At 47.4% G+C, this 15,059-nt stretch overlaps 1 protein-coding gene across 1 annotated transcript in view; it reads left to right on the forward strand.

Annotated features, from left to right (window-relative positions):
• LOC128747471 (SLIT and NTRK-like protein 3) overlaps nucleotides 1–11,544 on the forward strand; it is a 41,423-nt gene extending 29,879 nt beyond the window's left edge. The window contains exon 7 of the mRNA XM_053845371.1: nucleotides 9,166–11,544. Within this exon, the coding sequence (XP_053701346.1) occupies nucleotides 9,166–10,266 (1,101 nt within the window). The 3' untranslated portion in view covers nucleotides 10,267–11,544. The remainder of the gene's footprint in view (nucleotides 1–9,165) is intronic.
• Nucleotides 11,545–15,059: the final 3,515 nt, after the last annotated feature.

A 15,059-nucleotide genomic window follows, 5' to 3' on the forward strand; every position in this document is an offset into this window, starting at 1 on the left:
TGCTCCTCTTGTCCGTGATAATTAAAGCATTTCACAGGTTACACTTCTCAAGTACTATTTGTAAAGTAGCCATTTAAAAATACCTCCACTAAGCTGCAGCCCAGAGGCAGACGTCGGTTGAATGAATCATTGTCAATGGAACTATAAAAGCACTAAGAGAGTGCAGACCAAGCCGCTGTTTCCAACAGGATTTATTTTAGCACTCATGCCCAGCATGCTCGCACAGCATACACAGTGAGAAGAAGAGTCTCAACTCACGCTGCAGCTCACCTCCACAGACTGGCTCCAAAAGACTCAAGGGTGTAGATGGTAATTCAAAGAATCTGACACACAATCTCATGACCCTCTTGGCGGGAAAATCATTTTGCCACCATAGAGTGACCTGTATTTACTTAGGGTTTAGTTTGGCAACAGGGGAGCTTCCAGAGCTCCCTCTTAGTAACCACCCAATAACTGAAACAGTGACTATCTTCACATGGATTTTTGCGTCTTTCCTCCCAAGCCGCAAGTCGATGCATGTAGGCTTTGAATGGATATTCCTGCCTTCCGCAGCATTTCCTAATGCTATGGGCTGCACGTCACAATAAAGAAAGTTGAAGGGTTTGGTTTGGGATGGCGCTTTGACGCCACCAAATGACCCAGCGACTTCACTTTGTGGGAGAGCCTCATGAGGTGCTATATCATCTGGATTGAAGTAGTTATTCGTAGTGGAGCTCCCAGCTGTCAGACAACATACATTGCAACTGCAAGAGGAATGAAAGTCGACTCAATCACTGCGGTTTTGAAAGTCTAAAGCTCAAGGGAAAATGAGTCAAAGAACAGTTGTGTTTGCAAAAAAAGTTCAACAGTTCAGGCTGAAGTTGACAGGTTCATTACATATCTTCTTTATGAACCGATGTGTTCAGGACAGAGGTGACAGTTGCTGATGCCTGCAGGGGCCGATCTGGAAACTGTACGGACTCCAGGATGCTCACTGCAGCGATGTTGTGGCTGGAGAACAGAAGAGTTTAGGGCCTCCCGCCAAGACTGAGGGTTCTGGCCACTGTGCAAAAGATAACTGACGAGATTAAAGCATGGAGGGAGTTCAAATTATTGTGTAAAGAATTTACTCCAATAAATGGATTCAATCTTCAAAGGCAGCGCTGCTGACTCTGTTATTGTAAATACAGAGCTACTGCTGGATTTGGAAGTTTGATTAAACATGAAACAGCATGAGGGAAGTCCGTTCCTCTGGGCACCGGTTCCCTTCAGCTCTCCAAGGACAAAGGTAAACTTGAGTCTGAAATCCTCCTTAGGTGAGTCTGAGTCATTCTCCATCCCCTACTGTTTCTGAATTGACTATTCCGTTCACACCCAAGGCTGCAGTCCAAGGACGCCGCATCATTAAGACCAGCTGAGGGCTGTTCCAATTCCCAAAAAGCTTTCTTGTACTCAGAGATTGGAGTCCTTCTTTCATCGGACTTCTGAGGAAATGTCAAGTGTATCATCTACGCACTTTAAATCCCCCAAACCTTTAGCAGCAGGCTAGTGAGAGCAAAGCTTCCTCTGCAGTGACAGGGGACGCTGCTCTTATCCACTAGTTTAGAGAGCCCACATTTTTAAACACTGAGCTGCTTTTTTTTTAGGCCAAATGTGTAAAACTCACCATTATTACTGGTGGAGGTGATGCTGGAGAATTCCCGGGAAACTTGTGGGTCCGTCCTTGGTGCCCTCTGTGGATATCAAGGCCCTTTTCGAGGGCAGTGTTGAATACCATTATGCTTTTCCATTTTTCAGTTAGCATGATGAAGTGCCACTGAAAAATTGAAAATGTCGAACCAAAACTCCATTCCTTGCAATGTCACTAGTACCAAGTGTGTTCATGTACCTCACACTGTCATGGGATGGAAGATGTTCTGCCCTGGTCTTCATGGAAATAAATATCTACACCAATGATATATTTCCCTGAGATGTTGTGGCGTCAAGACTGGCAGCAGCAGCTTCGCTTGCACTGAACCCTTCCAACACAGGAAAACAAAACCTCAAGAAAGAGAAAGAGATTCGTCCTGGAGCTGAACTTCCACATTGGAATCTAGCTAGCTAGCTGCTGAATGAATAAGACAGCGGGGTGCGATCAGCCTTCAGTTATCCTTCCACTCTACTCATTTCTCAGTCCACCAAGTAAGCACTTACTCCGAGAATTGCAGGATCTCCTTCCTGCGTTTTGTGCAGTGTTCGGAGTTTCAAATTGCCGATGATAGCAAACTAGGACCGGCGGTGTGTGCGGCTCCTCAGGGGACCCTGTTAGTTGATCCGGTGTGGAGTTTCACACTTTCACTAGCGAACTCTCCGTCGCACAGCTGTTTTGTCTCTCCACTCAGATGTTGGGCTTCTTTGTTGGAGCTGGAGAGCAGCTGTTGGTTGAACTTGTTCGTCAGGTTTTGGGATAAGATGCTTGATTCCAGCTGCTTCATTAAAGCGTGCTGCATCCTTGTTTCTGAGAAGTTGAGATGTGCTTGTTTAGTCGGTCCATCTGACGCTGGGTCACAGCTAGCTTGGTGAGTCGCTGATACGCAGGGTTTGTTATCAAGTTTGATGCATGTGGGGTCAGCAGATCTAGACGCCTGAAGTTGTTCTAGTGTGGGAGTTCAGAGTTAGACTCACATGGGTGAGTTTTCTTTACATCTGCAATGACCAACAAAACATCAGGAAAACATTATCAAACGTTCAAACACTCAAGCATTCGCTTCGAGATCAATCTAAAGGTGTGTAGCGATTCATCGAGCAGATCGGTCTATCGATTAATAACCCTACGATCCAACTACATTGATCTGTGCTCAGCAGGCTGGGTTACTGAACCACATATATTGATCGGAAATCATTTTAAAATGTCACAGCAGACTTTAAATGAATGTGTTTTTCTGCACTATTGCAATGATAGAGATGTTAATTGTTTATGACTGTGACACCACGTCACGACACGATCACCGCGCTCCTGCGCTCCGGCTGAGAACAAAACAGCAGGCGGATGACGGAGTGGAAGCAGCGAAGCGAGGAATGATCAGACTATCATTGCAGTCCACTGTTTGGGAAACATCTTGACTTCTGTGAGAAGCCACAACCGTGACCTCTGAACAGGTTTCAGTTGTGGTTTGTTGTAAGTGTAAAGGTGAGGTGAGGACTGACCATCGAGGCTCCTCCTGCTCAGTCAAGTGAGACACCACTTTATTTGAGTTGTACCTTTGTTCAGTTCAGTTTTTTGAATATTACCAAGTCAATAAAAACAAAGGACATTTCTTCATTAAAACATCACTTGTTTTAAAAATATTCATATTTTCTTATATTTCAATATTTATGTGGGAAGAAAACAGAAAATAAAGAAGTAAAACGCATGAATTTGATTCAGATTTCAAATACTAATGATGAAAAATATACAATGTCATTTTGTAGTTTGACGGCTGCATGTGCCCTGATCTGATTTAGATGAATGTACGGTGCCATATACCATCGAGCAGATCAATGAAGTCCAGTTAATCTCTTCATAGGTCGATCAACTTAAATGAAGACGGTGTTGGTGATCACAAGTTCGCTCTCCGCTTCTCCTCCGTGTTGTTATGGAAACATGAGCGTCTTCATATTAAATGCGAAAAGAAATAGGTTTTATATTTTATTTATCTGACCATCCAAAGATCATGTCACGTCGACATACTTCCTCAGCAGAGAACGCGGACGCGGCAGCATTAAGACTCGGTGTTTGTGTTTTCTCTGGAATAAAAGATCAAGGGCTCAGTTTCAGACTCTGTTGCACTGATGTTCAGCAAACACACTGCAGCGCTGCCAATTTCTCCACTGACAGAAGCCTCCATAGACCTGAAGCTCCGGCTCTTTGCTCCGTTCTATTACCATTGCACGGTTTCCACCTACACAAAACACAAACTGCGAGGTCATGGCCCTTCTTCAAGGGCCTGTTGACGTCGCTGCAGGAGAAACAGGAAGTGAACCGGTAAAGTAAATTGAAACACGCGCAAACAATTCCTGGAAATCCACTCTACATCTGAGGAAATCAAAGAGTGTAATAATATCTGTCAACAATAGCAGCTTTTCATTTCTTGCCTTCACGTGTGGAATGTTTGCTCACCATTGAGACATTCTGTAAACATTTTCCAGGGTGGAAAAATTGGATTTTGCACATGCGGCAGATCCTTCTTCCAATGGTCTCTTTTCATTTTGTGTCTTTGTATTATTCACAAGACAATGAAGCACATTCATCAGTATGGAGAAAGCTTGGCAGGCTGAGACTCAGCATCAACAGAGAATACCGCAGCAACACAACTCTCTCCTCCCCCCGATTCTATTGACTCTCCGCGAGCCGACCAAAGCCACTCGGATGACTGACAGGATGCAAAGTGGCACAGCTCAATGACAGCGTCATGAGTTCCTCGATCATACTGAGAAGAATCAAATCTGCAGCTCAAACCGACAGCTGCCATTTGATCCCATCGCTTTAGTCAGACTAAATATATTCTCCACCAAAAGAGCTGTTTTATGTCATATTAACAGTCTCCTATAAAAGAGTCGCAAAGCCCATCAGCGCTGCCTAACATTTGCACAACATCCCAGCGGCCACTTTTGTCAGTCTCTCCTCATCATTAGCTGCGAAAAGGGAGAGCCCCGTGACTCACATCTGTCGGGCTAAGTGAAGGTCTGTAATTTCCACCGCACACTGATCCCTGATTGACAGGCTGACAGCGAATCACACACGAGGTGACCAGGCATAGACGTTTTAAATTGTGTTCGACAGATGCTGCGCCGAAAGAGAAGCGCGTGACTCCCCTGGGAATTGAGCGCAAGTAAACAGTACCTGGGAATAAAGTGCTTGAGGAAGTCTCGGCAGATGCGGGGACGGCACCATAAACGTTGTGAGGCAACAGGAGGGTGAAATTACCAGTGTTAATGTGGAGCTTTACATGACGGCGAACAGACCCGGATGAGGAAGTGACGCCGGGGCCAGCCGTGGAAACTTTCCACGCTCTGTATTCAGTAGGCAGCCGGCTACTGACTTATCATTCCTGAGAGCGGAACAGAATGAGTCAGGAGTCGCTTTGTGCCGGTAGCTATCACAGCGTTTAATAACACCTGAGACACGACCTTTCTCCCAGGTTTGATGGATATGTCTCCTCACTGTCAATACCAACTGTGAGATAATGAGCAGAGAGCCACACGTTCTGCCAGTTTTGTTGTGTCTTTCTGAAGCGTCCATGTCAAAGACCCGATGGATCGGCCCGACTCGATGACACGACTCGTTCTGGTTCTCTCTCTGTCACTGGCAACTTCAGAGCATCTTATATACATGTAGAAATTTGTCACTGACTTGGACTCAGTGGTATTTTGGATATTCTGGTGCTGTCGCTATAGTTTCCCACCTGGTGTTGTGGTTCAAGACCCAAGTGCCGTGATGAAAGAGTCACAGGAGGCCGGAGCGAGTCAAATACAATGATTTAATAAATCCTACCAAAAATATACAACAAAAGGCTTGACCAAACCGGGAGAAGAAAACAGAAAATGAAGTGTCACCGAAACCGGGAAGAGTCCACAACGGAATGAGTCCAAACAAAGAGTGTCACCAAACCAGGAGAAAGAATGCAAGCAGAGTCTGAAACAAGAAAACACTCACACAATGAGCACCAAGAAGCCACATGGAGCAGGGAGAACAAAGGGAGTCAAAATACTAAAACTCAGAGCACCAGGGTTTAGAATGTACGACGGGCAGAGAGAACCGAACGGAGCGAATCACGATTCCGATCTGGCTCATGTTGCTGGAGTCCCGGTGTTCTTAAACTTTGATGCTGTGTGTCACACAAACAGGAAGGAAGGAGGGAGAAAACAAAACCGAGTCATGACACCTCGGGCATGAGTCCATGGAAATATTTAGGTTTTAATCACCTACAAACACGGATAGAACCAGACTTCTTTCTGTCCTTCTTAAAATGTAAAACATTTTTTCCTAGTTTTATACTTTACTATACTCTTTTATCATCTTTCGACTACTACTAATAATAATTTTGGAAATAATCCTTGCGACAGGTTCCCATTTTTATCTGGTTTGAGTTCCAGCCTCCTAGTTACCTGTGGACAAGCCTGCCGTTTCTTGAGACTGTTACCAGGCACCTGGTTCTAGCACTGTCTTCCAGGGCTCTCATGCAATCGACAGGAGACTCACTCAAATGAGGCTTGTCATACGCTGAGCGTTTCCAGCCATTTTATATGTGATGAATGAACTCGGTGCTCGATGAAATGGCACTGGGAAGCGACAGGCACAGGTCTACCATTCGCCGCCTCTCCGCCGTCACCTGACAACAAGAGAATTTAGAATGTGTTCAGTGCTAATTCTGTATGGAACATTCCGGACATGCTCTTGATATTATAATAAATATTATAAAATATTTATGTTTACACAGATATCGAAACGTGTTGTGTAACTCTGCTGGTTATTTAGACTTGACATTCTGAAATTCAGGGGGATATTAAAGTGTCTTCTGGTGTTTCATTCCTCTTTTTATCCTGGATTATTCTGGAGGAGGGAGGCTTCAGTTTGGGCCTGGAGTGTACGATGATCCGACCTGGGGCCCGCTGTGGCCGGACGATAGCAAAACTATATTGAAGGATTTGCTTTACAAGAGGTTGGATAACATTTAATGTTGATTAAATGTCTGGCTTCCATTTTCTATACTTTTCAGAAAACCAAACAACCGCTTTTTATCAAACTATGAGACCAGTATTCTCTGGAGGTCCGTTGTCAGGGTGACTGGAAGTGGTGTTTTATTGTCTGCTTTCGTGGCATTTTCAAGTCCTTCTGGCTGCTTTCCTGAATCTAAATCTTTCATGGAGTTCCTGGATGTCTGTGCTCTTTTGTCTGGGCCTGGTGGTTCTTCTGGGACGCGAGTGAAGCCAGCAGTGCTGTTGATGGATGAAGATGCGTCAAGTACGTGTGTGTGGCGGTTGAATCCTTGTCCCCATCCAAGGGAAGAAAATCTCACCCTTTCATTTGAGAGTGAAATTGCACCTATACCCATGATGAAATCGGATTCAGGACACGGTCCTAAATTCGTCATTGAAAATGGGTCAAAATGAATCAAGTGGCTGGCAAGTAACAAGGATTGCTATCAATGCAAACAAAGTGGGGAACAAAGCTTAGTAGGTGGTCAGCAGAACCAGAGGACACAGCTCTGAAAATTGCTTCCTTCTCTTGGTCTGTCCCGATCCTGTACATCTGAATCAATTTCCAAGGCAGAACTAAGTTTTTAAAGTCCCAAAACCAGTGACTGAAGACGGCTATTTTTAGGCTTCACTAACCACATCACAACAAGTGAATGAGGTTTGCCACCCAGCTCGGAGATTAAAAATCCATCTTGCCTACGGAGTTCACCCAGGACTGTTCCCACTCGTCAGACAGTTTAAAAACAGGGTTCTGGACGAGTCGGTTTCCAACCGAAGTTAAACCATCCATGAGTGTGAATATTGAGCAGCAGACAGACTAATGGGCGAAAAGCACTCGAGTAAAACGAACCTGCTACTTTGATACTTCTTCTTCTGCTTCAGTGTCTCTTCTCTCGTTTCACTTTTAAAAAGTTCAAAACTGGTGGGGTTCATGAGTTTCCAGCATTTGTTTTAGAATTGGTCAACATAAATCAATGATTTGAACCAGGTTTTCATGGGTTACAGTATTGATCCCAGCCTAACAACTGAAGGTACATCTACATATAATGTGATGTGGTGATGCCTGCCCCGCTACTCTCTCTGTCCCCCCCTCTCAGGTCCTCTCAGCCTGCTGTGGGCGGCGCTAAAGTTGGTGGAGAGCGACATGGCAGATCGTACAGGGTCTTGTCTGGGTCCATCAATCCCTCAGCTGTCGCTTGTGAAAGCTATGATCCGCTACACTTCGTCATGTTGATTCATTTTCTGTCTCTGCATACATCAGTAAAATCCAGGCGCTGGCTGGGTTCAGATGTTTTAACTGGAGTGTTTGATGCAACAGATGTTGCCTAAAAAGCAGTGGCTTTTTCACCCCAAACATGACTCATTCTGCACTCCCACTTTGCAGTACGGTGGTTGCATCACACTCACTGATTTTCAGCTGTGGGAGGAAACCAGAGTGCCACCACAGGCAGTAGGAAAACAAACCGACTCCACACAGAAGTGGCTACAAGGTTTGCATTCTAAAACCGGAGAAAACTGTGTGAGACACGCAGCAACATTAAAACAGAGGCTGCATCCTTCAGCACCAGTCTCGGGGAGGCTGCTGCTCCAGAGCTCCCTTAACAGCAATGCTGAATCATCTCGAAAAAAAAAAAAAAAAACCACACCACATCCATCTATTTCCATGAGCTGAGACCACAGGCTAGCCAAATGAGTGTGACTACGTTTTTGCCAGCTCCCAGGAAGTGTGACAGAGAGACTACCAGCTCGTGTTGCCAATAAAATTGCTCAAGGAACAGATCTGTTCCGCAGACACATGAAGCAAGTCGTTCTTTTGAGCGCTGGTCAAAGTGAGGCGGCTGAAAGGGAGAGGTGGATTCTGCGCACCAGCAATATTTGTCTAATTGGATGTAGGACGGAAGGTATTGGATCGCGGCTCAGCGGAGGGAGATGCTAGGTCAGAAAGTGCTGCCGAAACTGCCAGAGTTCGGTGAATGTGCACTGGTGAAAACGCTGAGTGGGCATTTCTGCGTCATGGCGGAGCGTAGCTGTGTGAGCAGGATGACAGGGTGGATCGGTCGTCTTTCTCTTGCCGATATTTCAAATCGAATGACCTAATAACGCCGTAGTTTTCTTTTATTAGCGTCTTCATCTGCGACATATCTCTTAGAAGGACTCGCTGAAGCCACCGGGCACTGACAGGAGCCGCAATCTATTATGTTAATGTCCTTTTTGAGTGTACTCCTGCTGACGAAAAGCAACGGAAGCAGAGAAAACATCATTTTTCTTGTTGTCATCTTATTAGTGCAGGCTGCTGGCTTATTCTTCCACTCAGGAGGCATTTTCCAATTGACTAATATGCATGGCCAGGGTGTCGGCGGGATGATCTATTCCGTGTTTGTACAGTGATTCATGAGTTCTCCTAGCACGGCGGACCAGCAATTAGGGTGTGATTACACAATGACAGTCTGCTGTTGTGTGTTTCTCCAGGTGGACCTGCAGCAGAACCCGTGGGAGTGCAACTGCGAGGCGGCGCCGCTGAAGCGCTGGCTGGAGGGGCTCAGCGCGGTGGTGGTGGTGGGAGAAGTGGTGTGCCATTCCCCGGAAAAGACCAAAGGGGTGGACCTCCGCTCCCTGTCCATGGAGCTGCTCTGCCCGGAGCTGGAGCGCCAGGAGGAGCAGGAACAGCAGACGGTCACCGCCACCGTCCCAGACCAAGCGGCACCTGTGGGCTTCCCCGGCTCAGGACCAAGCCCCTCGGGGAAGGATTCCATCCCTCTATCGGTTCTGGTACTCAGCCTGTTGGTGCTGTTCGTTTCTGCATTCTTTGCGGCGGCGGCGCTAATCGCCTACACCCTGAGGAGGCGGGACAAGCTGCCGTTCCGCCGGCAGGGAGAAGTAGACTTGGCCGGGATCCAAGTGGAGTGTGGGATCTTCACTGAACAGACGCACCAGCACCATCACCACCACCATCATCACAGCGAAACGCCGTCCCCTCTGCCACCTGAACAGAACCATGTCTACGACACCATCTTGCCGCCAGACGCTGCGTCTAAAGGCACCGAGCCTCCCGGCGGGTCGCATGTTTGTAGCAGTGCCATTTACAAGGACGAACAGGACGCTGTGCGGCAGAGGCCCCCCAACGAAGGCGAGGCCGGGTATCGTCCTGCCACGGAGAAGGAGCGAGACTGGACTCTGGAGGTGACGTCGTCCCCCATTAGCACGATCACCGGGGCGATGGGACAACTGGCCGGCCTGCATGGAAACGGCATCCTCTGTCCCACGGTCATCGACAGCCAGGGCCCCACCCCGAAAGTGGAACTGATGGACTGCCTGTTCAGGCTCCCGACCCCAGAGTTCAGAGACATGACAGATCGGTACGCGAGGCCTCCGCCGCGCTACCCGCACCCCCAGGACTCCAAACAGGAGGCCAGGCCTGAGCAAACGCTGGTGGTCACGACTGCCAGCTCCGCAGCAGGAAGTAGTAACGGCAGCCAGAGTGAGCAGGCGGCAGCGGCGGCGGACCAGAGAGCCAGACTGAGGACCACACCGGACTACATGGAAGTGCTGGATCGTTCGTACCAGTTCTGAAACGGCTCCCCCTCCTGCTTCTCAAGCTCGTCATCTGTGGTGATGAATCATCGTGTAACAATGGCTCCAGTTGGGAGGCTTCAAGAGGAGCCTGTGGGGGAGCGAGACATCACTGCTCGCCGTGTTTATTCCTGGATAACCAGTAGGGGTCAGTTTTTCCATTTCCCCCCACCACTAGGTTGGAATTTGGCAAGGATTAACTGGTCCTACATCTCCGCCGGGAGCAACAACTTCAGCTGTTTTTTTTTTCTTTTCTGTTATCCCCATTACGCCTCGCGATCCTAAAGCACCGAGGCTCTGGGGCTTTTTTTCTGCTCAGCGCCACAATCAGTCAGAGACAGCGCAGAGATGATGGTGGGTGTTTTAACGTTCATAATATCACACCGAGAGGCACCTGCGTGGAGGTGAGGCGAACCTGCAAACATCAAACCCTGAGTGAGAGCTGTGGAGAGGACACGGACGACGGTGGAGCGACACGCCGAGAGAAATAAGTGCCTTAGCAGTGAACAGCCAGCAGCGTGCTCGATGCTTATTTTTCTATGAATACAGATCTATTTATCTAAACAATGGGGTTTGACTACTAGCGGACTGGACGCCGATGGACGACCAATCAAAACAATTGCATTCCCAGGACGAGCCAAAAATAATAATAATTATAATAATAATAATCCCAGTCTTTGAAACTTGTTTGTATGCTCTTCAGTTTGTTTCGCTCTTATCGCTTTGTTTTCCCTTCAAAGTCCTGCAGGTGAAGGACGTGTCCTCCTCGGAGAGAGTCGGCCGCTGTGTGACATACAGAGCCCCTTCGTTTTAATAAATATGTGTATATACTTATTCATATACATATATTTATATAAAATAAAGACAAATAAAGGAAGGACTGATGCAGGACGGTGGAAAGATTGTGGATCTACACAGACTTGCCGAGGCCTCCAGGACCTCTTCGATTGGACAGAAGCATTTTGCTTTTATTTTCAAACCATATCTCAGTTCAATAAATGGCGAAAAAAGGACAGAAAAAAAGAAAAAAAAAAAAAAAACAGGACATACCGGCTTTTTTGTCAAAAGAAATGAGGATTCTTTCATTGGGAGTACTTTTTATGCTTTCATCGCCAATCAATAGTAGAGACAGTTGTGAATATATTTATTCTTAGTTTTGCGTGTCGAAGCTCTCCTGTTAAGGGATCATGTTATATTCATGTATAGGATGATTCTGCATCTGGTTCAGCCTTCTTACCGCCGACCCAACAATTACAATAAAGGGTGCTACATAAATAATCCCCCCGGTGGCGGCGACTGATTCATCCCAGCACACGGTCTCTGTGTCGCAGCGAGGGGCGCCGGCGTTCCTCACAAACATGGAGGTTCACGATAATCTGGTGAAGTTCAGCCAATTAAAGACATTTCAATTGGTTTGCGGGATGATGACATGCAAGGGCGGGCAGCCCCAGGGCCTCAGTCAGAAGTTCTCACTCCATCTCTTTGAAACGATTTCACTTCTCTTATCTTCTTTCATCTTTTGTTCTTCACCTCTCCTCTACCTCTCCTTCCTATTTCACTCTCATCGCTCCGGCTGTCAGCCTCGCAGGACTGACACGCCGAGATGCTGCTCTATATGCTGCTCGACACACAGGTACCTCGCGCTCCAGAGTGTGTGTGTGTGTGTGTGTGTGTAGTCCCAGCTGTGCTTCTTCCATCCCACGGTGATGAGTGCACTTCTTCAGATGCCTTCTTACTTTCAACATCCTGAACTCTGATAATCCCCCGTGTCTTCGGAGGAGGGGCGACAGACACACACGTGAAGGTGCCCTTGTGATCTTCAGTGAGAGCCGATTGGTCCCCAGTCACAGCTCCAGCTGAGGTTAAAGTCTTGCTGTTGGATTTTGGGTTTAATAACCACTTGAGCGGTCATTTACTGTAAACATGGCTGCAGGTGAAGTGGGGGGCCGCGGAGGAAACGGAAGCTTCAGGTGCTTCTGGAAGGAGGAAGTGAGCTGTGGAGGCAACAGTCTCTCCTGGCTCTCAAAACGTGTTTCACTTTCAGAAGGAACTGCTGAAGTTGACACTTAATGTTTCTCTCTAGACTTGTAGGAATCAAATCATCTTCCAGCAGGTGTTGTTGTGCACACATGGTTACACAAGCGTTGTCATCCAGCTGTTCAAGAGCCACAGTTGTGTGTGGCACAGAGCGAGTGTTTCGTGTCCTCGGTCTTCTGTTTTTCAAGCCTGTGAATCGCTGTTTCTTCCCAACGTGAACGAGAATCAGCACTGCCTACTGTGTGCGTCAGGAAAGCACAGTGACAGAGCAGACCTCCGTGAGGAGTCGTGGAATAAACTCAACACACTAGCACATCAGTGTAGCAATGTCCATGACTGATGTTGGCCCATGGATGTTGACAGGGAATCGGGGGGAGGAAGTGCTTCTCGTAGCTTATATGTTATGTATATAACAATATAAACACTTTACCACATGGGAGATGAGTTGAAGCTGTGTTTTGTCGTAGGTTTCCTCTGTTCTTTTCATGAGTTTTGATTGAGCCATGGTGCGTTCACAGCTTCCTAAATCAATAAGGCACTCCAGCAGAAGTGTAGTCACCACTTCCTGTACCTGTTTCTAACATGTAAATTATTAGGCGGAAGTAATGACAGCAGCGTCTCTCTGCAACTAAATGACTCAAGACAAACTATAACTGATAAAAACACACACACTAGCAGCATAATACTTCACCACAAGCTCCAACACAAAGCACTGCAGCAGTTCAGTTAATGCAGCACAAAACGTGTAAGGCAACAAGTCAATGAGCAATGCAGACCCCAACGCCGCTGATCACAAAGAGCATCCGGACGACATGAAGCTGGTGACGTCACACGTCGACTTGAGGGCCGTATTTGAAGCTGACTGTGAGGTCTCCCTCTGCGCCAGCGCCTGGAGCTGCCGGTGTGTGTGACTGTGTTGCCCAGGCCTGAGTCCACTGTAATCCACTAAGCTGTGTAGTTCACTCATGCCACATCAGCCCCATTGTGTCTCCAGACAAAGACGCCTGGTTAAAACTAAACGCCATTTAAAGCAAACAAATGACTAATTATAGCATCATTCGCTGCTCTCCTCGCGCTCCCTCGCGCTCCCTTCTCGCTTTCTCTGCCGCCCAAATGTGCCGAGCGCGATTCTCGCCAGACCCTGGACACGATCCAGCTGCGTGTGCGCGCGCTGCCTCGCACCCCGCATGTGTGTTTGACTATCTGACAGCTCTGCTATGGTTCATGTGTTTGGGTCCTGTCAGAGCTGTCCTGTCACTCTGTGAAAAAAATCATTCATTTCCCAGAGTCGAGGATGAAAGAGTCTTTAGACTTCAAACGCCTGTGGGCCTCTGTGGCTCAGATTGCCTCGCGCTCTTCCTCCACCGCTGTGTCATTTATGCCTTTAAAAAAAAAAAAAAGCACGGCGGTTGTGGCACCGGTTAAGACGGGGAAGCGGCAAGACGCCGGACAATTAGCCGACGGAAGCGGCATCGGAGCGCCGAGCTGCGTGGAGCCATGAAGAAACCACATTCTTCTCTGCATAAACATGCAGCGTATTAAAAATGCACACTTGCATGGTTTGATGTTGGTGAACGCAGATCTGCTTAAAAGTCATGGCGCATCACTGCAGAAGCTTTGGTGTTTGGCCACCACAAACGCCGCTGTCCGTCGCCCACAAACATTTGCCTTCATAAATATCTGCCCAGCAAATGTGTGCACACTTTCACCCAGCACATCGCTGTCATCTCAGTATGTACACAAACTGTACATACAAACACATCTCCTGCTGCTGCAGTGGCGTTCGCCCGCTCTGCATTGCAGTAATCTGCTCTTGTCTTCTGCTCAGACAATCGCCGGCTCTCGGTGGACACCATCGGCAAGGGAATACCTACAAGGGGGGCGAGAGACGTTGACTTAGAGAGCGCGTTTGAGGGAAGGAGAGAGAATTCCGGGCGATAAGAAGGAAGGGAGGAAAAAAGCTGCGAGAGAGGACAGACAGATTTGAGCAAGGCGGAGGAGATGAAAAGAAAGGAGAAAGATCAGGGAGCGGGTGATTCCAGGCTTAAGGCTGCTGGAGGACTCCTTAATTTGTGTGCACGGAGCTGTAGATACAGAGATGGAGAGGAACTGGCCGTACAGTAGATGAGAGAAAAGACTGATAGAGTGTTTGCCTTTGTGATTCCAGCCTTTGTGTCTGCGCTGTGGCACGCGCACCACCCACATGATCCCTGCTTCGACTCGGAGCTCCGGCAAGAGCGTGCCAAACTTCGCCGGTCAAAGGTTTAAGATTCCTCCGCTCCTGAGAGGAGCTCGGAAATAAAGTCTTTATTCAGCTGACTGGCAGAGCTGGTGCAGGCGTCCGAACAGCACTGCGTTTCAAGAGCTCAATCAAACAGCTTTTATAATTCAATTCTGGTAATTACAAATGTGTTTCTCTTGTTCGCCACAGTTGTCTTAAAGATGTAAGAGCTTCATTATCTTGTTGTGTTCATTTGTGCTAATCCTTGATTTATCTGGGATGTTTTTAATTATTGTTTGTTGACTCTATGGTTATAGTAAGCTACAGACCTGGTAAAAACAAAATATTACTAAAGAGGTTTACGCTAAAGCTAGCACAACTAGCAGGCAGAAGAGGTTGATGCTAGCATCGCAGGTACACCTGATCTGGCTACAGTCGTCACATGTGGCCCGGCTGTAGTCGGGATCAGTGCTGCGGTATATTGACTTGGTTTCGATATATTGACTTGGTTCCTGGCCAGATTTGTCCCATAGCC

This window comes from Synchiropus splendidus, chromosome 16 (genome assembly GCF_027744825.2).
Source record: "Synchiropus splendidus isolate RoL2022-P1 chromosome 16, RoL_Sspl_1.0, whole genome shotgun sequence".
NCBI classification, from domain to species: Eukaryota; Metazoa; Chordata; class Actinopteri; order Syngnathiformes; family Callionymidae; genus Synchiropus; species Synchiropus splendidus.